This window comes from Hemiscyllium ocellatum, chromosome 28 (assembly GCF_020745735.1).
Source record: "Hemiscyllium ocellatum isolate sHemOce1 chromosome 28, sHemOce1.pat.X.cur, whole genome shotgun sequence".
NCBI lineage: Eukaryota > Metazoa > Chordata > Chondrichthyes > Orectolobiformes > Hemiscylliidae > Hemiscyllium > Hemiscyllium ocellatum.
In genome coordinates, this window is record NC_083428.1 from 40,694,397 (window position 1) to 40,719,276 (window position 24,880).

Consider the following 24,880-nt stretch of genomic DNA (forward strand, 5'->3'; position numbering starts at 1 on the left):
ACCCACAAATTGATTGCTGTCACACTTTATATCCAATGCTTTGCACAAATAACATCTTCAGGCCATTACCTGAATGTTAGACAATGTAGTCATTCCCTGTTACTGTGCACAACGGGCAATGGCCTTGCTGTTTTTCTTACTATTCAAGCACATGCATTTATTATGTTTCATTTATTGAAAACAGATTTTCACTCTCTTTACCAATAAAACATTTCCAGAGAAACCTCGGTTATCCAGCATTCGATTATCCAAATATTGGATTATCCAGCAATGTTACAAGGTCCCGATGCTTGACTGAACTATATAATCTGGTATTTGGTTATCTGGAATTTGATTAACCAAACAAAATACTCCCCACCCGTGTCCTTCGGATAATCGAGGTTCCTCTGTACAGGTCAGTGCCTTATCAATATCGTCAAGGAGATAATGTTGTTATTTCTAAAGCAGAAAGTCAGAAGGTCAAATTTGATTTCGAGATTTGATCATATAATTGCAGCTCCTACAAGAGTAGTGCAGGATTAGACATGTTCACTTCCAGGTTCGCTGTTAAATGGAAACTTTTTCAGATGAAGATACAAAGTCCCATGACAGTATTCAGAGAAAGACTTACAGGTTTTCCTCACATCATGTTTTCTGAATAAACTCTTGTAAAACAGATTATTGGGCTGTTAATATCATGATTATGTTTTTTATGCAAATTAGATGGTATGTTTTCTCACACTCCAATTGTGACTATCCTTCATTAATCAAAGCCTTTTGGAACATCCAGAAGTGATTAAAGCAGCATTATCAATGTAGAGATGCAGCAAGACAGATACTAATAAAGAGTAGACAGAAACTCAGCAGCATCAGGCAAGCAGTTGATTCTTTTTGGTTGGTTTTATCCAGTGTTAGCGTCGGCACTTTGAGATTTCCATCTCAGGGTAAAGTGCTTTTTTGGCAATTCCACAGTGATTGTCCCTGTCCTTGGCCATTTCGATATAGCCTTCCATCCCCCAATCTGTTCCATAACTAAAATGTAAGAGAGCACTATGTTAGATTTCTACTCAAACACACCTTTAAACAGAACATTTAACTAATTGAATGTTTCAACATCAGATTACTGTTTTCCCAAAGAGCAAAGCTGGACATTGAGTAGCACTCACACTCAGTGCATCACTCGAGTGTCTGCCTGGGCCTTGTTGTTCTCATTGTGACACAATGTTCAGAAGAAGCAGCTCAGGGTTGGAGCAGGTAGATGCTTATACACCCTGGTTGCTCTTGTAAACGGTGGCAACTGATATCAGGATGTGAAGAGAGTTTGATACAAGTTTGATACTGAATTAGATTTCCCAACATTACTTTTGCAAAGCAGCATTGAGTATTTGGATCGACCTCACCTTCCCCCAACTGGAATATCAAAAGGAGATCAGGTGAGCCACATGGTCTCTCTTCAGTCATTAAAGGAAGTCCCATTGATATCCATTGAGATTTGGTACAACATTTCAATGAATTGCAAAAAACCATCAGGTGGAATCTTAAAAGGACTCTCTTAGTGCTCACTGACACTGAGCCTCCCTGGATGTGGGGATACAAGGCTCACAGTAATGCTGTCTGATTTGGCACACACACACACAGACACCAGATTGTCAGGGTTGTCAGCAGTCAGTGGGGGGGGTCTCTGCATGAATCCTCAGGATAACCTCTGATACCAGTTGAAGGGCTTGGTCATGGTCAACTGCTTGGGATGGTCACAGAAGCATCCTCTCCTTATAAAGAGATAGGGAAGACAGCAGTCCCTTGAATTTTCTTTCCAGCTGCATTGGCCTTTGAGATCCAAGTGCAGTCGTAATCTTGGGAATCAGAAGGTAATGCCATGATCGGTTTGTTAATGCCAATCATGGTGCATGGGACACTGGAACAGCCGTACAGCCTATGGGGGACTTTAGGGTGGGGCTTAATGTCAGGAAATATACCGCATTCCTTGAGTCATTCTGCCCAATTGTGGATAGTTTTCTCCTGGAGAGAGAGAGTGAGAGAGAGAGAGAGAGAGATGGGTAGAATAGGAGATGAAAGGCAGTGGTACTTTAGGTGCAGTTGGTGAGGGTCTGAGCAAGGTGGTGCCTCCAACAGGTCAACAAAGGATTTCCTCCGCTGGGGTCGAGCGAGTCCTAAGGCAAGTCCGACTCATCTCCTGCATTTCTGTCCTCACCTCTTCCCCTACTTCCCAGAACAATGACAGAATTCTCCTTGTTCTCCCTTTCCATCCCACTAGATTCTACATTCCAACGATCATCCTCTGCCATTTCCACCACCTCCAGCAGGATACCACCACCAAACACATCTTCCCCTCCTCTTCACTATCAGCATTCCACTGGGACCAATCTGCCCCTTTCCGTTACTCCTAGCCCTTCTGTCCCATGTCACCACACTCTCCCCTGCCCTGGCACAATCCCATGCCATCACTGAAGGTATAACACTTGTCTTTTTACCTACTCCCTGTCCAAGGCCCCAAAAACACCTTCCAGATGAAGCAGCAATTCACTTGTACTTCTTCCAATCTACCCGACTGTGTTCACTGCTCACAATATGGTTTGCTCAACATCGGCCAAACTAAATGCAGGCTGCGATGATCTTGATTTTCTCGTTCCTTACCATTTGAATACACCATGCTGCTCCCATGGTAATATCTTCATCTCAGATTTGCTGCAGTGAGGAACGACACCTCGTTTTCCACTTCATCACTTTACAGCCTTCAGGACTCAACATTGAATTCAACTTCAAGGTGTGAACACTGACCTCCATTTTGATTCGACCTCCACTGCACCACTTCCTTCCCCAACCCCCACCCCCATGTCTTGTTTGTGTGTCATTGTCTTTGTTCTTAACAGGACTAACCTATTTCCTTCAATTCACACCTATCATTAGACTGATTTTGTATCTCAATCCCTCCTTTACCAGCTTTTATCTTTTGATTTATGCACCCTTACCATCCAGTCCACTCACTTTCTCCCTCTGTCAACAATTAAAAAGAGCAACTAAGTCATGTTGCACTTGAAATATGAACCTTTCTCTCCGAGTGAACCACTGGCTGTTACGGCTCGGGTTGGCTTGGATAATCGCTGGAAGTTCGATGGATGGTTTAAGGCAAGAGGGGAAGTCACAAATTATGGAGTTGAACAGGAAAATGAGGAAGCAAGGTAACAACACACACTGTGCAGTCCTGGTGCTAACCCACACTGAAAACATTAAACTCCAAAACCAGTACAGATATGGTTCCTCCCTATAAACCATTTATTAGGCTACAGGTGGAACACTGAGTGCAGTTCTGCTCACCACACCATCAGAGGGATGTGATTGCACTGGAAAAGGTGCAGAGGAGATTCACCAGGATGGGGCCTGGGATGGAAAGCCTCAGTTATGAGGAGAGACTGGGTTTGTTTTCCTTGGAGCGAAGGAGGCTGAGGGAGATCTGATTGAGATATAGAAAATTATGACAGACACAGACAGGGCAGATTGTGAGAACCTTTTCCTCATGGCAGACATTTCTAAGACCAGATAGCAAAATGTTTAAGGAATAAGTAGTTTAGGGGACATCTGTAAAAAGAAAAATCATCCGACGTGTGGTAGAAGAATGGAATGTGCTGCCCGAGAGGGAGGTGAAGGCAGGTAGTCTTACAATATTTAAGAAACATCTGGATACGCACTCAAAATACCAGGGCATAGTCGGCTGTGGACCAAGAGCAGGTAAATGGGATCAGTGTAGTTTGGTGTGTGGTGGTCAGTGTAGACATGGAGGGCCAAAGGGCCTGCTCCTATGCTGCATGATTCTATAAACCTTTCTATGACTCAATGAGATACAATATTTAAAAAGAAAAATGTAATTGTAGGTAAGTTAAACACAGTGAGAATTAATACACATTTATGTGTTTCTGGATATTTTTATGTTTACCTGTTTTTAACAATCCAATAATTCCCCTGTTTATCATCTTGATATCCAACCACTAGCATTGCATGATTAAGTTTTGTGCTGCTGCAGTTTGGCTCATAATAAATACCTGCAAAGAGTACAAATATATTATCTGTGTAAGAAATTAATTTTAACCACAATTCAGAAAATCCCCAGGCTTTGAACCTTTACATCCAAGGACATGGAAGTCACAGAGTAACTGATAACAATCAAATAGAACATTCTGATCTCCTAACTGGAGCTGAATTAAATTGTCTGTGGTTAACTCAACTGATCCTTTTTGGGATCTGTCAGTAATTAGTCAGGAAAGGGCAGTGTCTAAGATTGGTAAATTTGTGTTAGGAGTTTCATCAGATGACATCCTTTTGTTCATAACTAACATCTCTTACCACTTGCTTTATATGTTCGCTAAAAATTCTTAGGTTTACTTATTGCTGGGCTCCTTGCTGAGATATTTGTATCATCGATAGACACAGGTGAGGTGCTGAAAGCCTGGAGGTTGGCTTATGTGGTCCCGCTATTTAAGAAAGGTGGTTAGGAAAAGCCAGGGTTCTACAGACTGGTATCAGCAGTGGGCAAGTTGTTGGAGAGAATCCTGAGGGACAGGATTCACGTGAATTTGGAAAGGCAAGGATTGATGAGGGATAGTCAGCACGGCTTTGTGTGTGGGAAATCATGTCTCACAAACTTGATTGAGTTTTTTGAAGAAGTAACAAAGAGGATTGATGATAGCAGAGTGGTGGATGTGATCAACATGGACTTCAGCAAGTCCGTCGACAATGTTCTCTATGGGAGATGAGTTACCAAGGTGAGATCTCATGGAAAACATGGAGAACTAGCCATTTGGATACAGAACTGACTCAAAGGTAGAAAACAGAGGATGGTGGTAGAGGGTTGCCTTACAGACTGGAAGGCTGTGACCAATGGAGTGCCACAAGGATCGGTACTGCGTCCACTACTTTTTGTCATTAATATAAATGATTTGGATGTGAACATGGGAGGTATAGTTAGTAAGTTTGCAGATGACAACACCAAACTTGGAGGTGCAGTAGACATTGAAGAAGCTTACCTCATAGTAAACGGGATCTTGATCAGATGGGCCAATGAGCTGATGTGTGGCAGATGGAGTTTAATTTCAATAAATGTGAGGTGCTGCATTTTGGAAAAGCAAGTCAGAGCAGGACTTATATACTTCCTGGTAAGGTCCTAGGGGGTGTAGCTGAACAGAGAGACCTTGGAGTGCAGGTTCATAGCTCCTTGAAAGGAGAGTCACAGGTAGATAGGCTAGTGAAAAAGGCATTTGGTATGCTTTCCTTTATTGGTCAGAGTATTGAGTATAGGAGTTGGAAGGTCATGTTGCAGGTGTACAGGTCATTGGTTAGGCCACCGTTGGAATATTGCGTGCAATTCTGGTCTCTTTCCTATCGGAAGGATATTGTGAAATTTGAAAGGGTTCAGAAAAAATTCACAAGGATGTTGCCAGGATTGGAGGATTTGAGCTATAGGGAGAGGTTGAATAGGGTGTGTCTGTTTTCTTTGAAGTGTCAGAATCTGTCAGGTGACCTTATAGAGATTTATAAAATCATGAGGGGCATGGATTGGGTAAATAGACAAAGTCTTTTCCCTGGGGTTGGGGGGGGCCAGGGGAGTCCAAGACTTGAGGGCATAGGTTGAGGGTGAGAGGGGAAAGATATAAGAGGGTTCTAATGGCTAACATTTCATGCAGAAGGTGGTGTGTGCAGTCTGCCAGAGAAAGTGGTGGAGGCTGGTACAACTGCAGCATTTAAAAGGCATCTGCAAGGGTATATGAATAGGAAGGGTTTGGAAGGATATGGGCCAAATGCTGGCAAATGGGACTAGATTAGGTTAGGCTATCTGGTCAGCATGGACGGGTTGGATTGAAGGGTCTGTTTCCGTGCTGTACATCTCTATGTCTCTATGATGTTAACTGCAATTCTATTCTCATTCTGTCTTTGGCAATTTTACTTCCCTCTTCATTTTCTCTCTCAACTTATTATATTTGACCTGGCCCCTGCTTGTAGAATTAATCTGACATGCATCACAGACAAAGTCTCCTTTTGTCTCATCATATTTATACCTTTATTCATAAAGCTCAGGGTTATGATGTGCTTATCATCTTTTTTTTAAACCTGTCTGCCATCTTCAAAATTAACGGACAAAATGCGCTAAGTCTCTGTTACTTTCTCCCCTGTAAAATGGCATTATTTTGTATCGGTGGTCTCTCCTCATTCTTCCAAAGAAAATGCTTTTTGTGTGTTTTGTTTCATCTGCCCGTTTCTCTCTTTCATTTTAACCCATGTCCTTTTTCAGTCTTATTGACTTCAGAACTTTAATAACTGTGCGAGGATGGAATGAGTCAACAAAAGATAAGCTTATGTCTAGAAAGAATCAGAAAGAAATACAACTGGAGTAAACTGATAAAGGACAAGGACAAACTTATAAACGAGTTCATCATGTCTTGGAAAGGAGGGAGTCACGATTATTTCGACAAAACTGCTTTGGTGCCTGCTTGAGAAACTGGATACTTTATGTCACAAGGGCAACTGATTGTCATGCAGAAGGATTGAAGGAGTTAACTACAGGAAAGCTGTGTCTTCGAACAGACAGTCAACGCCAAATGTAACAAGGAACAAAGAAGCTACTTCTGATAATAAGGCAAGCTGCAGACTTGCAGTAACTTGGATGAAAAAACATTTTTTTAAAATCATTAATATGAGCCCACAGAGACTGAAGGACGAAAATGTGTGAAAAAAATCAAACTCCAGAACTCCACTTTAGTGACCTTTGAAGAACAACACTGTACAAGGATCAAACCTTGAGCACTTCCACAGACAGACACTTTTAGTTGGAATCCTGGCTGGATTTCACCATTAATCAGATAGTCACCAAGTCAGGATGTGAAGATTAACTTGCTTACTTGAGGGGTCTTATCTTGGTTGCTAGATGGAATGAACTTTAAAACATTGTTTCAGTACGTGATTGCCTGTGTAATTTCCTAATAAGTAGCTGAATTAAAAGCAACTTGGGATGATTTACCCACAACAAGCCATTATTTGGATTGTTCACTCCATTTCAAGTCATCTCCAAGTCGAGGTCAAGTCATGAATGCAGACTGAAAGCATCAGTGTCTTTAGCATTGAATCATGGGAAATCCGACTGAATATTTCACCAATTGGGGGGAACAAAAGGGAGATTTGTGTTTTGACTGATAAGGGCATTCTGAGTTTTAATAATAAATTGTATTTCCAACATATTCCCATGAACCTTTGTCTTGCTTTTACAACGATGATGTCAAATATCTTCTAAATGGACAACACATTGAATATGAAAAATCTTTACTTTTGAACAGAATGAATGAATTTGTATCTTACCACTTTTATAAAGGTGGAAAGATTTGTGGCTTGCATCCATAGCAATAGAAATGGGCCCAACCTGAGCCACTGCTTCAGCGAGTTGATGCTCAGAATTTTGTTGAATGCATTTCACACACGTACAACGGGTGACAATATCACTTCTGTTAAAGTGGCATTTACCATTCTAAAGTATATTAAAAAACAAAACATTCACACCTCAATATTTAAGTTAAAAAGAGACAACTTATTAAGTAATGAGATACAATTTCAATTACTTCCGAAAAAAGGATGAATTAATTTAAAGCTTACCTTTGCTGTGTAGGGATAGGAACATTCTGTAGTAATACCATGTTTTTTAACGTAATCCAAAGCATAAAATGGATGTCCACCACAACATCTACAGCTTTCCCAATCACAGTCAACCAAGTTCTGCTCACTCAGAGAAATCAGCTTTCCTGTTCTCTTAAAAAGCTGTCCTTCAAGTGATCCAGTTGCACTGAAAGCCCAGCATGAGCCACATTGTCTCTGAATAATGACAGAGAGTAGACAAACATTTGTGTTATCATCTACATAGAAACCATATAATGTATTTAACCTGTTGGAAGCTCTAATCCAGACAGGCCTCTTAACCCTCACATGAGGGGCACTTGTAAACCACACATTTAATTGATCTTATCCAACAAAGTGCTTTGGGGTTTTTCTCTGTCAAACCATATGCTGTAAATGATATCAAAATAAACCTGTGATACAGCCTGCTACTAGAATAAGCTTTTTCATTAGACCATTCTCACATCAAATCCTTTTTATTGTGTACATTTCAAGGATCGGACTGTGCCAAGGTAAAGGTAAAGTTGTCCTAGTTTTATCAGACCATGGGGCTGCTCCCTTGTTAGAGAGAGATGGTTTAATCTGAGTGTGACCAGGCCTCAGGCAAGGGGAGACATAGAGAGGAAAATACTTCATGGTAACCTCAGCTATTGCTGAAGTGAACCCAAGCTGTTAATATTATTCGGCATTGCAAACCAGCTGTCCAGCCAACTGCACTAACCGATCCCCTTCTGCCAAAAATGCCTCAGGTGTCAAGTTTGTGCAGAGGGTCCTTTGTCTTATAATTGTTCCACTTTAGTCAGAGACCAGAAATAAGAGGGAAATCCTCACCACAATAAAAGGAGGGAAAGTTTCAATCAGCTGTAACCAGAACAGAGGTTATATGATTCTCCCATGTGACACACTTTGCACTGTGACCTTGCAGTCCACAGACATAAAAAAAGACCAACAGATGAGATGGCAATTTCGGAACAGAGTGTTATTTGAACTTAATGTGCTGTAAGAGGCACAAACGGGGTCATTTATCTCATACCAATGGATAAGTGTCAGAAGTGTTAGTATAGAAACTATCTCGTGAACTAAAGTGATTCACCCAGGAGCACAGTCATGAGAACAAAACCCCTGGCTCCTGAACAATTTAACCAACTTTGGATGGTCATGTTTTAGTCTGGGGAAAGCTCGTTCAGTAACAGTCTGTAAAACTCTACTCACCTTTTAACGTGGCAGTCGGAAAAAACTAGTCTTCTATTAACATTAGTAACTGCAGGTGTCTCTCTCTCTCTACGGCAAACCAGACCCCGTGCTCAGCTAAGCCAATTTCTGTGTCAATCTTTCTCAAATGTGACTTCCAGAAGAAATCCTACATTCAGGTGAAAAATGGCCCAAACATATTGCTGCGTCTCCAACCACTGGGAGGTGGGACTTGGCAAGATCACCCAACAGACAGGAACCTCCGCTGGTCACAGACTTTCTGAAGTCAGCCACAAATCACATGAATTAAAGCACAAAGACTTAATTTTAAATTATTCTTAACTGTAATACTCTTTAACTATTTGAAATAGACAACTGTTGGTTTTGAAATAAACAGAACCTGGTGCAAACACTCAGCAAGTCTGGCAGTACCTATGAAGAGGGAAAAAAATTAGCATGGAGCATTCAGGAGACAGAACATTTTCCAGACATAACTGGAAAAAGTTATTGATCTGAAGTGTTAACTGCCCTGTAGCTGCTGGGTGATGTGCTGAACGCTTTAGAATTTTTTTCATTTTTAACTTAAGATTTTCAGCATCCATGGTATTTAGCTTCTGTTTCAACATTTAGTTTTGAGCTGTGCAAGAGGGAGGAGTCAATAAGCAAAGTAAATCTTATAACAGTGCTCCAACAAGAGGATCAGACCCAAACAGGATTCGACCTGTCCTTCATTAATCGTGCATGTCAAACTTTTTCCAGGGTGTCTATCAACTGACACCTCGAGTATACCTCCATTACTCTTCTTGTCTGAATTCTGCTCAGACATTTTAATGTATTGGTTTGTGAATACCAGCCTGGGGCCCACAGATCTGACTGCAACAATTGCAGATCTTCTTCCTGGCCACCAGATGGCACTACATTTCATTTCTACACATCCTTTTGTGAAATTGTTAAAAATCACATAACACCAGGTTGTAGTCCAAGGCGGACTTTGGGTCAGGCAGCAATGAAAAGTGGCCAAGCAGAAGCTGATAGCTAAGTTCGTTACTCATAGGGAGGGCCTCAACTGGGACCTTGGGTTCATGTCACACTACAGGTGACCACCATTGCTCTAAACACACACACAGGCACTCCTACAGACACACACTGATGTAGACTCTCTCATACACTCCCACACTCACACATGCACCCTCTCATAGATTTATAACACTTTATACTCACACACATGCATACAGTCTCGTACTCCTATAGACACACACACTGATGTAGACTCTCTCATACACTCCCACACTCATACATGCACCCTCTCACAGATTTCTAACACTTTACACTCACACACATGCATACAGTCTCTCACAGATATTCACATACAACCCCCCCCCCCACCCCCCCAACGCCACACACAACACCCACATGCACCAGACGCATTATGTTTGTGGGGTGAGTTTGTACTTGCAGAGTTACATTTTACTTTGCTCTAAAACTGAATGAATCCATGTAAGTTTCTGTAAATTCATTTTTTAGATTAGAATCAGTCTAAACATTGTAGCACAGACAGCATCACACGGGGAGCTCACACCTTCAATATATTATCTGGGCTGACACCAATTGTTAAAGTTCACTTGAGAATGTAACTTTTTAAAAAAACGTTTTGCGATTTACATACGAAAGAACTGAAACTAACATGGTCATTCCAACGGATAAGAGACTTAACAAGCAATCCAGGACATTTTCAATGTGTAATTTCAGTTACATCACACTAACTTTTGCTGTAAATTCCGTGTCTTACAATCTTATACACCACAACCACCTGATGAAGGAGCAGCCACTCTGAAAGTTAGTGCTTCCAATTAAACCTGGTGAAGTATAACCTGGTGTTGTGTGGTTTTTAACTTTATACACCCCAGTCCAAGAATGGCATCTCCAAATCATAAACCCTAGGATGGAGCAAGTCATTCCTTATCCCTTACTCTAACCTTCCCCTCCTTTTCCAGACCCAAATACACATCTACAATACACGTCCGAGAGAGAAGGAACATTGGAATTTGTCTCCTTCCCTGTGAAAAAGGTTTAGAAACACAATCTTCAATTTACCACATTGAATTTGCTGCTTTTTTTTAGTTTCTTTACGCATTTCCTTGCCATTGTATTCCATGTTGAGCTAATAACATAGATTTCAGAATTTCTACATGGACATTGAGTAAGATTTATATGAAGTTTGTTCAATCTCACCTGGTCCTTCACTTCAGTAACAAAACCCTTTGTTCTCCAGTCAACGCTTTGAGGCAATTTAACATGATTCCCTGCTGCAAAAAGTTCACACGTTGTGTGATCAATCTCCTTTTCTTTAAATCCATTGAAACGCTGATTGAACTCCTCCGAGGTCTAGAAAAATCAAGACAAAAGGTGATTAATCGATTACAAGTATCAGAAATCATGGAATAGGAGTATCCATCATTTGGAAAGTTGTCCCACAAGAATCAATATTTATGTGAATAATCTGGAATCTAAAATTGAAAGTACAAATTCAAACTTTGCTGATCACACCAAACTGGATGAATTGGCTTATATTCATGTAGGTGGCAATATGATATAATTAACCATTAACAAACTTGCAAATTAAGCATCCACCTGGCACATTCATTTCTGTACGGGTCAGTGTGAGCCGGTGCATTTTGGTAGGAAAAATTAAAGATAAAATGAGCTGCCAGAGGAAGTGGTGGAGGCTGGGTCAATTGCAACATTTAAGAGGCATCTGGATGGATAGATGAAAAGGAAGGGTTTAGAGGGACATGGGCCAAATGCTGGCAAATGGGACTAAATTAGGTTGGGATATCCGGTCAGCACGGATGAGTTGGACCAAAGGGTCTGTTTCTGTGCTGAACATCTGTATGACTGTCTGACACAGATTGCTGAGAGAATGAAGTCCTTGCTTGTGTTCCTGGGTTGGGTGCACAGTGGGAGGAGGAATCCCAGGTCCATTGACTGGACCTATACAAATGACTACCCTGCCGAACTGAGAGGAGGAGACATTCTTTCAGCTAGAGGTAGTGAATCATTACCACAGAGGCTGTGGATCCAAGTCATTGAATGCATTTAAGACAGAGATGGATTATTGATTAGTAAGGGAATCAATGGTTACAGAGAGTAGGCAGGAGAACAGGAGTGGGAAACTAACAGGAGAAAGTGAAGACTGCAGATGCTGGAGAGTCAGATGTGAAAAGTGTGGTGCTGGAAAAGCACAGCAGGTCAGGAAGCATCCAAGTAGCAGGAGAGTCAATGTTTTGAGCATAAGTGTTTCATCAGGATTGTGTGTGGGGGTTGTGGTGCTGAGGTATAAATAGGGGGATGAAAGGGAGGCTGGTGGAAAGGTAGTGATAGGTGGATGCAGGTAGGAGATGATTGTGACAGGTTGGTGGGGAGGGTGGAGTGGATAGGTGGCAAGGAACATGGACAGTTGATCAGGTCAAGAGAGTTTGCTGAGTTGGAGGGTTGGATCAGGGATGAGGTGAGAGGAGGAGAGATTTGGAAACTCGTCATGTCAATGTTGATGCCATGAGATTGTAGGGTCCCAAGGTTGAAGATGTGGTCTTCCTCCTCCAGTCAGCAGATGGCATTGATTTGGCAGTGGAGGAGGCCCAGAACTTACATGTCCTTTGGGAGAGGTGGAATTGAAGTGGTTGGTCATAAGGTGGCAGGGTTGGTTGGTGTGTGCAGACCAGAGATGTTTCCTGAGATGCTCATATGGAGAGGAGACCACATCGCGAACAACACTTGCAGTAATTGAGATAGGAGGACGTGCAGGACAATCTCTGCCAGATATGAAATGATCCTTTAGGGCCTTGGACGGAGGTATGAGCGCAGGCTTTGCGGCAGCAAGGTGAGGTGCCGGGTGTGGAGGGTAGGTTAGTGGGGAGCATGATCCTAACAAGGGAGACACAGGGAGAATGGTCCCTATGGAACATAGATAGGGCTGGGCAGGGAAATATATTTTTGGTGGTGCCTTCTGACTATAGGTGGCGAAAATAGCAGAGGATAATGTTCTGCATCCGGAGATGAGTGGGTGGAATGTGACGATCAAGGGGGTTCTATCCATTTTGCTGTTGGAGGGATGGGTTTCAAGGGCGGAGGTGCAGGAAGTAGAGGAGATGCACTGGAGGGCATTACTGATCATGTGGAAGCGGAATTGGCCGTCCTTGAAATAGGCGAGCATTTGGGATGTCCTGGAGTAGAATGGCTCCTCCTGGGAGCAGGTATGGTGAAGGCAGAGGAATTGGGAGTGAGGGATCATTTTTATATGAGGTGAGATAGGAGGTGGTATAGTCCAGGTAGCTGTGGGAGTTGGTTGGTTTGAATTAAATACCAGCCATGATTGAATGATGGAGCAGACTCAATGGGCTGAATGGACTAATAGAGTCATAGAGATGCACAGCATGGAAACAGACCCTTCGGTCCAAACCGTCCATGCCAACCAAATATTCCAATCCAATCTAGTCCCACCTGCCAGCACTTGGCCCATATCCCTCCAAACCCTCCCTATTCATATACCCATCCAAATGCCTCTTAAATGTTACAATTGTACCGGCCTCCACCATTTCTTCTGACAGCTCATTCCATACATGTACCACCCTCTGTGTGAAAAAGTTGCCCCATAGGTCTCTTTTATATCTTTCCCCTCTCACCCTAAACCTATGCCCTGTAGTTTTGGACTCCCCGACCCCAGGGAAAAGGCTTTGTCTATTTACCCTATCCATGCCCCTCATAATTTTATAAACCTCTATAAGATCAACCCTCAGCCTTCGAAGGTCCACGGAAAACAGCCCCAGCCTGTTCAGCTTCTCCCTAAAGCTCAAATCTTCCAACCCTGGCAACATCCTTGTAAACCTTTTCTGAACCCTTTCAAGTTTTACAACATCTTTCTGATAGGAAGGAGACCAGAATTGCACACAATATTCCAACAGTGGCCTAACCAATGTCCTGTACAGTCGCAACATGACCTCCCAACTCCTGTACTCAATACTGTGACCAATAAAGAAAAGCATACCAAACGCCTTCTTCACTATCCTATCTACCTGTGACTCCACTTTCAAGGAGCTATGAACCTGCACTCCAAGGTCTCTTGGTTCAGCAACACTCCCTAGGACCATACCATTAGGTATATAAGTCATGCTAAGATTTGCTTTCCCAAATTGCAGCACCTCGTATTTATCTGAGTTAATCTCCATCTGCCACTTCCCAGCCCATTGGCCCATCTAGTCCAGATCCTGTTGTAAGCGGAGGTAATCCTCTTCGCTGTCCACTACACTTCCAATTTTGATGTCATCTGCAAACTTAGTAACTGTACCGCTTATGCTCGCATCCAAATCATTTATGTAAATGACAAAAAGTAGAGGACCCAGCACCAATCCTTGTGGTACTCCACTGGTCACAGGCCTCCAGTCTGAAAAACAACATTCCAACACCACCCTCTGTCTTCTACCTTTGAGCCAGTTCTGTTTCTAAATGGTTAGATCTCACTGTATTCCGTGAGATCTCACCTTACTAATCAGTCTCCCGTGGGGAACCTTGTCGAGCGCCTTACTGAAGTCCATACAGATGACATCTACCATTCTGCCCTCATCAATCTTCTTTGTTACTTCCTCAAAAACTCAATCAAGTTTGAGAGTCATGGTTTCCCATGCACAAAGCCATGTTTACTATCCCTAATCAGTCCTTGCCTTTCCAAATACATCTTTCTCCTATACTTTATGTTCTTAGGGTCGATTGGAGAAAGGAAAAGGATTGATTGCTAAAGCTAGAAGAGAGGTGTGAGGAACATTACATGGTAAATGGTTGGATTGCAGGGGTGCTGTGGTTTCTGTATGTTAACTTGTAAAGATGATTATGGATCCTACATTTCCTATGTTAACTATGATGTGGAGATGCCAGAGTTGGACTGGGGTGGATAAAATTACAAATTACCAGGTTATAGTCCATCAGGTTTATTTGGAAGCACTAGCTTTCGGAGCACTGCTCTTCATCTGGTTCGTAGTGAGTCAGGATCATCGGACACAGAATTTATAGTTAAAGATCAAAGTCACACACAACTGATGCAATGTATTAAACAAACCTGGTTTGCTGTTAAGTCTTTAATCACTTAGAATTGGGTTGCAGGTTTCGATTCATTAATATGTAAATCCCAGAACTTCTTTCAAGTCACATTCCCAGGGTAACTTCAGGTTTTATTTAAAAATAAAGGTGATATCTCAGCTCAGACAATGCATCAAAGGTGTGAGGTTAGAGTCTGTCTGTATTCCAACCCTGAGTCAGACTGGAGCTCCATTTCCAAAGTAGCAATTTATAAAATGTCACATGGACTGACTTCCTTCAGATTATGTGGGTTTTGAACAAAATGAATGTATCTACAAATACAAATTCACCCCAGCGACTTATTTGTGTATGTGAGGGGGAGAGAGAGAGTGAGGGTAGAGAGTGTGTACGTGTGTGTGTGTACGTGTGTGTGAGAATGTATGCGCAAGTGTGAGTATATGCCTGTGAGGGGGTGAATGCGTAAATGTGAGTGTGGGGCTGTGAGTATGTGTGTGTCAAACAGCGTGTTTATGAGACAAGTTCTGCATGAGTGTGTGAGTGTGATCATGTGTAAGAGTGTGTGTGAGAATGTATAGTGTAGTGGGGTCACCTGTAGAGTGACATGAACCCAGTATCATTGAGAATGAGCACCTCACCAAGATCTTCCTTGCACCTCCAATTCTCACTTTTAAACCCACCTTAAACAGAACATTGTTCACAGCAAACTGCCCAGCCTTCAGGACAACATCAACTGTACAACCCTGTCAAGGCAATCACTGAAAGACATGTCAGAGTGTTGCCACAGATACCATCATTACTTGTGGGGACACCACCCGACTCCCACCACCCCCTCAATTTACCCAGCAGGTACTTATGTGACTTGGCCCACGTTGTCTCTCTCATACACTGCAGGCAAGGATGCCCTGAAGCATGGTACATTGGCAACACAAAGCAGAAGCTACAACTATGGATGAATGGACACCAAAAAACAATCGCCAGACAGGGATGTTCCCTCCTTATCAGGAGGTCTATAGCAATCAGGGACATTCAGCCTCAGATCTTTGGGTGACTGTCCTCCAAGGCAGACTTCGGGATAGGCAACAATGTAGAGTCTCTGAGCAGAGGCTTATAGCTAAGTTTGGTACCCATGGCCTCAACTGGGACCTTAGGTTCATGTCTCACTACAAGTCACCCCACTACATGAGACACTCTCAGACACACACACATACACAAGCACACATACACACACACACTTTCACACACAATCACACTCACACACTCATGCAGAGCCTCTCTCATACAAACACCCAAACTCACATTCATGTGCACACCCTCTCACACGTGCACATTCACACTCTCTCCCTCTCTCCCACACACAAACACGTACATTCTCTCACTCCCTCTCTCCCTTACACACACACACACACACACTCAGAAATCAATGGGGTGAATTTGCATTTGCAGATTTGTATTTGCAGATACATTCTATTTTGTTCCAAAAGCACGCAATCTGTAGGCAGTCGGTGCACGTGACATTTTAGAAAATTCTACTTTGGAAATAGAACCGGTCTGACTACAGAGTACAGAAAAACTCTAACCTCACACCTTTAATGCATTGTCTGAGCTCAGATGTCACCTTCTTTTGAATAAAACCTTAGGCCTGACAGCTAGTGGCTTTCAGTGATACAAACGAATTAAACCATATATCAAGGTGAAGTATTTGTCCAGTTTCCAGTCACTATGGATCCCAAACATATTTATACTGACCAGATCGCCAAACTGGTTCATTCCCACAGTGAATGTGTGCTTTCCCATTGCATACTCCATGTTGTGCCGTTCAATGTATCTCACGTTGTCCTCCCACAATGCTCTTCTGTAGGCCTCCTCAGCCTGAAAAAAAGGTTACATCAAGTCAGTTGAAGACCCAGCTGTTATTGTCAGTGTGAGTACAAAGACAGTGCTACATCTGGACACTGACCATGAACTGATGGGCTCCAGCTCACAGGCAGTAAAGATTATTCAGACACAAACAATCTAGATTCAGGTGGCTGCAGATGGCTGGAACACGGGCGATTAATCAATTACAAACAGTGAATATACATCAAGCTTTGCACAGGTAGGTGATGGAAATCCAAAGAACAATATTTTTAAACCAATTTTTTAGAATTGATGAAAAATGCTCTAACTTTCAGAACACAGAACAAAGAACAAACAACACAGAACAAAGAACAATGCAGTGCAGGAACAGGCCATTCAGCCCTCCAAGCCTGCACCGACACATTTTGCCCTTCCATATTAAAACTGTCTTCACTTACAGGATCTGCATCCCTCTATTCCCTTCCTCTGCATGTATTCATCCAGATTTCTTGAAATCTGCTATTGTGTATACCTCCACTTCCACTGGCAATGCGTTCCACTCACCACTCTGTGCGAAAAAACTCACCTCACACATCTCTTTTAAACTTCCCCCTGCACCTTGAACCTGTGTCCCCTAGTAATTGACCCCTCTGCCCTGAGAAAAAGCCTCATACTTTCCACTCTATCCATACTATTCACAATCTTATAAACGTCTATCAGGTCGCCCTCAACCTGCTGCATTCCAGTGAAAACAAACCCAGTTTAGACAACCTTTCTTCACAGCTAAAATCCCTCATACCAGGCAACATCCTGATGAACTTCTTCTGTACTTTGTCCAAAGAATCAGATCCTTCTCATAATGTGGTGACCAGAATTGATATGACATCTGTATAGAGGAGCTGCACAGGTTAAAAAATGTGTTATCTAGATTGGAAATCAACTGCCCAACACTGTAATAGGTTTTTTAGAATTTGCACATATTCACCATTGTCAACTGTCTCTTTGTCAATTTACAACTAATATTATAAGAAGTCAGTGTTTTTGAATTAAGAATCCCAGGAGCAGGGGAAGGCATGCATTAAGCACAATGGAAACAATTGAATTAATCAGGACAAATGAAAAGATAAATAAATTATTATCATCACGCCAGCACTTTGAAATACTAGAAAGGAGGAGGGAGGAAAACCTGAGGGAGGTATGATAAAGAGGAGTGAACAAATAATTTTGAAAGAACAAAAGAGGAAAAAAGAGAGGAGGTGAACGAGAAAGAGCAATTAAAAGTGATGTGTGAGAGTTACAAATGGGAAAAATTGAAACAAAGCATGAGAAAATAGATTAAGAATTCTAATTCTCAGTTTATTTTACACAGAGTTAAGAGTTACTGAAGAGAAGTCTTTGATATAAAAGAGGAAGCAAATATAGCCATTTCCTGGGGAACACAAACCAGTTTTACTACAAAAGAGAGGCCTTTCTAAAACAGTCTAAAACTTGAGAAACAACTTCTGCTTTGAATTGCCCAGTGGAACTGCAGTTGCCCAGCTCTTACCATTTTATATTGCTTCCCATGCAATGATTTCCAGTTGATCCAGGCTTCATCCAATGTTGAATCAAATGTGGAAACAGTGGCTGCAGCCAACATGGAGACCAAAACCCAGTCCACAAACAGAGAGCACCTCATGATGGGCATTCTGATGGAACAAAACCTTCAACCTTATTTTCAGTAAACACAGAATTTGTGAAATCTGCATCTGAACCAATTACATTTTAAAACTAGGATGTTACATTGCTTGTGGCTCTTTTCAATCTCCCCCTCTGTAGAAATCACCATTCCATTTGTAACAGTAAGAAAAAGACAACGGGCAGATGGCAGCTACAGTGTCAAGGCAAAGGGGAAGCAGGAAAAGGATAGAGAGTCAATATTGGGAGAAAATTGACAGGTCTTCAGTATTTAATGGCATCACTTAAATGCAAAGAGTTCAGTGAAAATTCATGTGGGCTGAATATCCACTTTAATAGACTCTTAAATGCTGAAAGATTGGGAAAGATAAACATCATGTTGGGAGATGTAGTGAGGTCTTGTTGTAATTGTTGAGAGTCTTTGTGAGACTGGACCTGGATAACTGTGCACAGCTTGGGTCTCCTGGAAAGGAAGAATATGCTTTCCATATAGGAAGTTCATTGGGCATCTAATTGCCTAATCACTGGGATTGAAGGATTGTTTTTGTGATGAGAGATTGAGGAAACCTTGACAGTAGTTACAATTTTGAAGACTTTTTGGTGAAAAGTCTACAGCACAAATAAAATCCCTTTGGCCATTGAGTCTATGCCAGTCAAAAACAACCATCTGACCATTATTATCCCATTTTCCACTTCATTGCTCTGTCAGCTTGGCATTACAAGGTATAGCTATTTACTTTTTAAACATTAAGAAGTGGTTCTGCCTCCACCACCCTCTGAGTGAAAACATTTTTCTCACATTCCCTCTCAACCTGCTGCCTCTTACCTTCAATCTATGTCATGCCCCCAATCATTGATTAGATTAGATTAGATTCCCTACAGTGTGGAAACAGGCCTTTCAGTCCAACAAGTCCACATCAACCCTCCGAAGAGCAACCGACCCAGACCCATTCCCCGAACTAATGCACCTAACACTACAGGCAATTTAGCATGGCCAATTCACCTAACCTGAATATCTTTGGACTGTGGGAGGAAACCGGAGCACCCGGAGAAAACCCATGCAGACACGGGGAGAATGTGCAAACTCCACACAGACAGTTGCCCGAGGTGGGAATTGAACCTGGGTCCCTGGCGCTGTGAGGCAGCAGTGCTAACCACTGAGCCACCATAGGGAGAAGTTTCTTTCTGTCTATCCTGTCAATGTTTGTTTATATACCTCAATCATGTGCACCGTCAGTCTCCTCTGCTCAAGGGAACACAAACCAGCCTAAACAATCTCTCTTCATAATTGAAACTCTCCAGCCCAGGCAACATCCCAGTAAACCTCTCCACCCTCTTCAGTGCAATCACATCCTCCTGTAATGTGGATTCCAGAAATGCACACAATACTCTCGCTGTGGTATAGATAATGTTTTACGTTCCAACATAACCTCCCTGCTCTTAAACTCTATGCTTTGTCTAATAAAGGTAAGTATCATAAAGAGCCTTTTAACTATTTTATCCACCTGTCCCACTACCATAAAGGATCGGTGCACATTTGCGCCAAGGTCTCTCTGATCCTCAGTGGTTCCCAGGCTTCTACTCTTTGTCAATTATTCCACGGCTTTATTTGTCCTACCCATAACCTCACACTTACCCGAATTGAATTCTACTTGCAGCTGATCAGCCCATCTGACCAGCCACCTATATCATCTTGTAATCTCAGGCTGTCCTCCAAACTATCACCACACACACTCTAGTATCATTTGCAAACTTATTGATCAATCCTCCTACGTTCAAATCTAATCTGTTTGTATATGTCAAAATATTAAGGGCCCCAGCACTGACCCTTGAGTTAGCCCATTGGACACAGGCTTCCAGTCACAAAAACACCCCTTGACTATTACCCTCTGCTTTCTGCCACTCAGCCAATGATGGATGCTTGGATGCCATAGGCTTATACCCTGAATATCAGTCTTCCACATGGGACATTATCAAAAACCTTGCTGAAGTCCAGGTAGACAACATCAAAAGCATTGCCCTCATCTACACACCTGATTACCCTTCCAAAAAATTCAATTTGGTTTGGATATGACCTCCCTTGACAAAACCATACTGACTGTTCTTCATTAATCCTTGTCTCTCCAAAAGCAAATTAATTCTGTCCCTCTGTATCACTTCCAATAGTTTCCCCGCCACTGAGGTAACACTAACTAGCCTGAAGTTTCCCGGTTTATTGCTGGCATTCTTCTTAAATAACGGGACCAGGATTGGTTCTCCTCTAATCTTCTGGCATTTCTCTTGTAGCTAAAGAGGAATTGATAGTTACTGCCAATAACCCTGTTCTTTCCTCTACTGTCTCACCCAAGAGACTAGGATACATTGAGCCCAATTCTGGAGATTGATCTGCTTTTAAGACTGCTGGACCATTGAGAGCCTCCTTGCTGTCTGTGCTAGGTTCTTTGTGTATCACAGTCCTGCTCCATGATTTCTGTATCCACGTTGTTCCTCTCAATAGTGAACATTGGCACATAGTATTAACTTAGCACACTATCGCAGTTCTCTGGCTCCATGCACAAATTACCACTGTGGTCCCTCTCTTTTCCTAGTTCTTCTTTTATCTTTAATATACACGTGAAATGACTTAGGATTTTCCTTAATTTACCTGCTATTATTCTTCCATGCTCCTTTTTGCTCTTCTAATTTCCTTTTCAAGTTTCCCTGGGTACATTCTGGATATTTTTAATTTAACCTGCTCACAGATGGTATTACACATCTCAAGGGCAAGTGTACTCATTCAGGGCTTCAACTATAATGATCTCATCAGAACTTACAAAATCCTAACAAGTCATAAACACAAACAGAAATGACTGGAAAAACTCAGCAGGTCTGGCAGCATCTGTAGAGAGAGATCAGAATTAATGCTTTGGAATGGAAGAATGATCACTGGATCTGAAACATTAACTCCGCTTTCTCTCCATAGATGCTGCCTGACCTGCTGAGGTTTTCCAGCAACTTTTGGTTTTGTTTCTGATTTCCAGCATTCATAGCTATTTCAGGTTTATCTTTTCTTGCAAGTCATGTAAGGGATAGGTTGTTTCCCTTAATATCTCCCAGTTATTTTTCAGCTCAAAAACTACTTGTGCTGCAGGTTGTTGCAAACAGGAATATCTGGGTTAATTTTAACGCCCCTCGGTCAATTAGATTTAAGGATCTCCAAACAACAGAGGAACAATGGAAAAGAAAATAAAGTGAGTAAGAGTTAAATAAGGTCCAGAAAAATAGCAAGTGCAAACTTTTTCAGTTTTAAAAATCAGTAAAGTACAATTTACTTTCTGAAAATAAGGAGACCCAATAGTTTCAGCTGTTCTTTTTATGGACCAGAGATATCAAGAACCTGCATCTCGTTAAAAACAGCCCTTCCCCTGCTAAGTGCTAGCTTTAACTTACAGCAAAAAGTGCAGCAATTTTGTGAAACTCAAGAGGGAGGTCACAATGAGCTGCTGTTCATACAGAGCCATCAGCAGAGTGGCACAAAACATCGAGCAAGTTATGGTGGATCAAAATTCACAGGGTAGTTCATCATCCCCAAAAATCAGTGAATGTTTCACACTCGTTATACTGTGTGCATTACATTCTCTGTTAAACTAGGAGTAAGCTCTTCTCAGTTGCTTCTACTATCAGCATGCATGTTATTCGTCTTAAAATACAGGTAATTAATATAGTCACCTAATTGCCACCTTACCTCAACAGTTTTATTTTCTTATCGTCTTGTCCTCCTCAAGAAGTGTTCTCAGAGTGAGCTGAGCTGTGATTTTATATCAGATCTAATGTTTTGGACCATCCCCCTTCGAACATGGTGCAAATAGTCAGTGGTTGACACGTTCAAGTAGGACTATGTTTATGTAAATGATGTTTTTGTCAGCACTAACATTAAAGCCACATTGCTGTCTCACAGGAATGCAGTACCTTAGCTATTGAAAATATGATTAATGATTCTTAAAATTAAGGCAAATAAGTCTATGGGGTGAATTTGCAGATACATTTTATTTTGTTCAAATGTACAATCTGTAGGCAGTCAGTCCATGTGATATTCAATAAATTCTTATTTTGGAAATAGAACCAGTCCGACTCAGGGTTGGAATACAGACACATTCTAACATCTTTAATGCACTATCTGAGCTGAGATGTCACTTTTTTTATAAACCTAAATTGTCTCAGGAATGTGACTTGAAAGAAGTTCTGGAATTTACATATTAATGAGTCGAAACCTGAAACCTATTTGAAGTGATTAAAGACTGAACAGCAATCTAGGTTTGTTCAATACATCGCATTGGTTGTATGATACTTTGATCATTTACTATAAATTTGGTGTCCAATGATCCTGTCAAAGAAGCAGTGCTCTGAAAACTTGTACTTCCAAATAATCCTGTTGGACTATAACCTGGTGTTGTGTGACTTTTAACTTTGTCCACCTAGTCTAATACAGGCACCTCCACATCATCGCAATTTACAAAGTCAATGCACTGGGTTTTCTCACAAATGTAGAACTTAAATTCATGCGTTCACTTTTCAAGTTTAGCTGAACACTTTGATACAATAATTCCACATACAAATATGATGGATGCTTCAAAAAATTAGTGCCATTTAATTAGAACAGAGTAGAAAGAGATAATTAAATATTTACAAGGGGCAGGTCAGAGAAATATAAAAAAAACCCGGGGTTAATTTGCAACTATACAACTGAATTTTATGATTTTCATGGATGATAGAAGATTGACATGGATAGTGTTATAACATATGACATAATACTTGTAAATGAATTCAAATAAAAGACACAACTGATCCATATCTAAGTGCAGGCAAAGAAGATGCTGTTACATGCCTATTCATTGTTGCATTCACAATGCACTCCAATGCTCTTGAAAGATCTTGATAACAGAGGTAAATATTCATGAACGTTCTTGAAATGGCTGAGGATAACACTATAAGAGGGCAAGCTGTTCCAGACTTAACAGTCAATATCGCTAAAAGGTGTGGCACTGGAAAAGCACAGCCAGTCAGGCAGCATCTGAGGAGCAGGAGAGTCGACGTTTTGAGCATAAGCTCTTCAATCAGGAATGCTGCCTGACCTGCTGTGCTTTTCCAATGCCACACTTTTTGACTCAAAAATGAGGTCTGCAGATGCTGGAGATCACAGCTGCAAATGTGTTGCTGGTCAAAGCACAGCAGGCCAGGCAGCATCTCAGGAATAGAGAATTCGACGTTTCGAGCATAAGCCCTTCATCAGGAATAAGAGAGAGAGAGCCAAGCAGGCTAAGATAAAAGGTAGGGAGGAGGGACTAGGGGGAGGGGCGATGGAGGTGGGATAGGTGGAAGGAGGTCAAGGTGAGGGTGATAGGCCGGAGTGGGGTGGGGGCGGAGAGGTCAGGAAGAGGATTGCAGGTTAGGAGGGCGGTGCTGAGTTGAGGGAACCGACTGAGACAAGGCGGGGGGAGGGGAAATGAGGAAGCTGGAGAAATCTGAATTTATACCTTGTGGTTGGAGGGTTCCCAGGCGGAAGATGAGGCGGTCCTCCTCCAGCCGTCGTGTAGTTGTGTTCTGCCGGTGGAGGAGTCCAAGGACCTGCATGTCCTCGGTGGAGTGGGAGGGGGAGTTAAAGTGTTGAGCCACGGGGTGATTGGGTTGGTTGGTTCGGGCGGCCCAGAGGTGTTCTCTGAAGCGTTCCGCAAGTAAGCGGCCTGTCTCACCAATATAGAGGAGGCCACATCGGGTGCAGCGGATGCAATAGATGATGTGTGTGGAGGTACAGGTGAACTTGTGGCGGATATGGAAGGATCCCTTGGGGCCTTGGAGGGAAGTGAGTGTGGAGGTGTGGGCGCAAGTTTACTGAACTCCAGTATCTGCTGTCCTCACTTTCTCCTTGTCAACATAGCTAACCAATGCAATCAATCGAGTTAACAGAATGTTGAATTTTACAGCCAAAATAGTCAACTTACATTGGAGGATACTTGAATTGTACAGAACCCTGAGCGGATCACATCTTTGAGTAATGCTTTTAGATCTATTTAGCAAGAAGACCCACTGAGCTGATATAATTCATTATGCTAATAGTAGATATGAAAAGTTGGAAAAGTCTAAGGTTCAACAGGCTTAAAAGGAAAACGTACGTTGATAAAATGATCTCAAACTGAATTACGAAATGGCAATGGACATGGGTTCAACTTAGCAAAAGGCAAATTTGGGATTTCTTTCATTCATTTATGGGAGGTGGGTGTACTGCACAGACCAACATATATTGCTCTTCCCTCATTGCCCAGATTCAGCCATATTATCTGAGTCTGGAGTCACATATGGCTCAGACAACATAAGGATGGCAGATTTCCTTTCCTAAAGGACATAATCATTCTGAGCTGCTCACAGAAAAAGGGATCCCAAAGCTTTTACTGGCACATTA

The 24,880-nt window shown here is 42.0% G+C and overlaps 1 protein-coding gene across 1 annotated transcript; it reads right to left on the reverse strand.

Annotated features, from left to right (window-relative positions):
- Positions 1 to 9: 9 nt before the first annotated feature.
- Positions 10 to 22,216, reverse strand: LOC132828996 (procathepsin L-like). Its single transcript, XM_060846254.1, has 8 exons — positions 22,169 to 22,216; positions 18,314 to 18,455; positions 16,678 to 16,800; positions 11,074 to 11,226; positions 7,633 to 7,848; positions 7,342 to 7,507; positions 3,932 to 4,037; positions 10 to 1,011 (listed from the first exon to the last, which is right to left on the reverse strand). The coding sequence occupies exons 2-8, from the start codon at positions 18,452 to 18,454 to the stop codon at positions 891 to 893; spliced, it is 1,026 nt and encodes a 341-aa protein (XP_060702237.1). The 5' UTR covers position 18,455; positions 22,169 to 22,216; the 3' UTR covers positions 10 to 890.
- Positions 22,217 to 24,880: the final 2,664 nt, after the last annotated feature.

Excerpts from the sequence above, each read along its gene's own strand:
- LOC132828996 (XM_060846254.1), bottom strand. The coding sequence starts at position 18,454 with ATGCCCATCATGAGGTGCTCTCTGTTTGTGGACTGGGTTTTGGTCTCC. Across the intron at positions 7,508-7,632 it reads CCTATCCCTACACAGCAAAG|AATGGTAAATGCCACTTTAA; the intron begins GTAAGCTTTAAA and ends AATATACTTTAG. Across the intron at positions 1,012-3,931 it reads TATTGGATTGTTAAAAACAG|TTATGGAACAGATTGGGGGA; the intron begins GTAAACATAAAA and ends CTTACATTTTAG.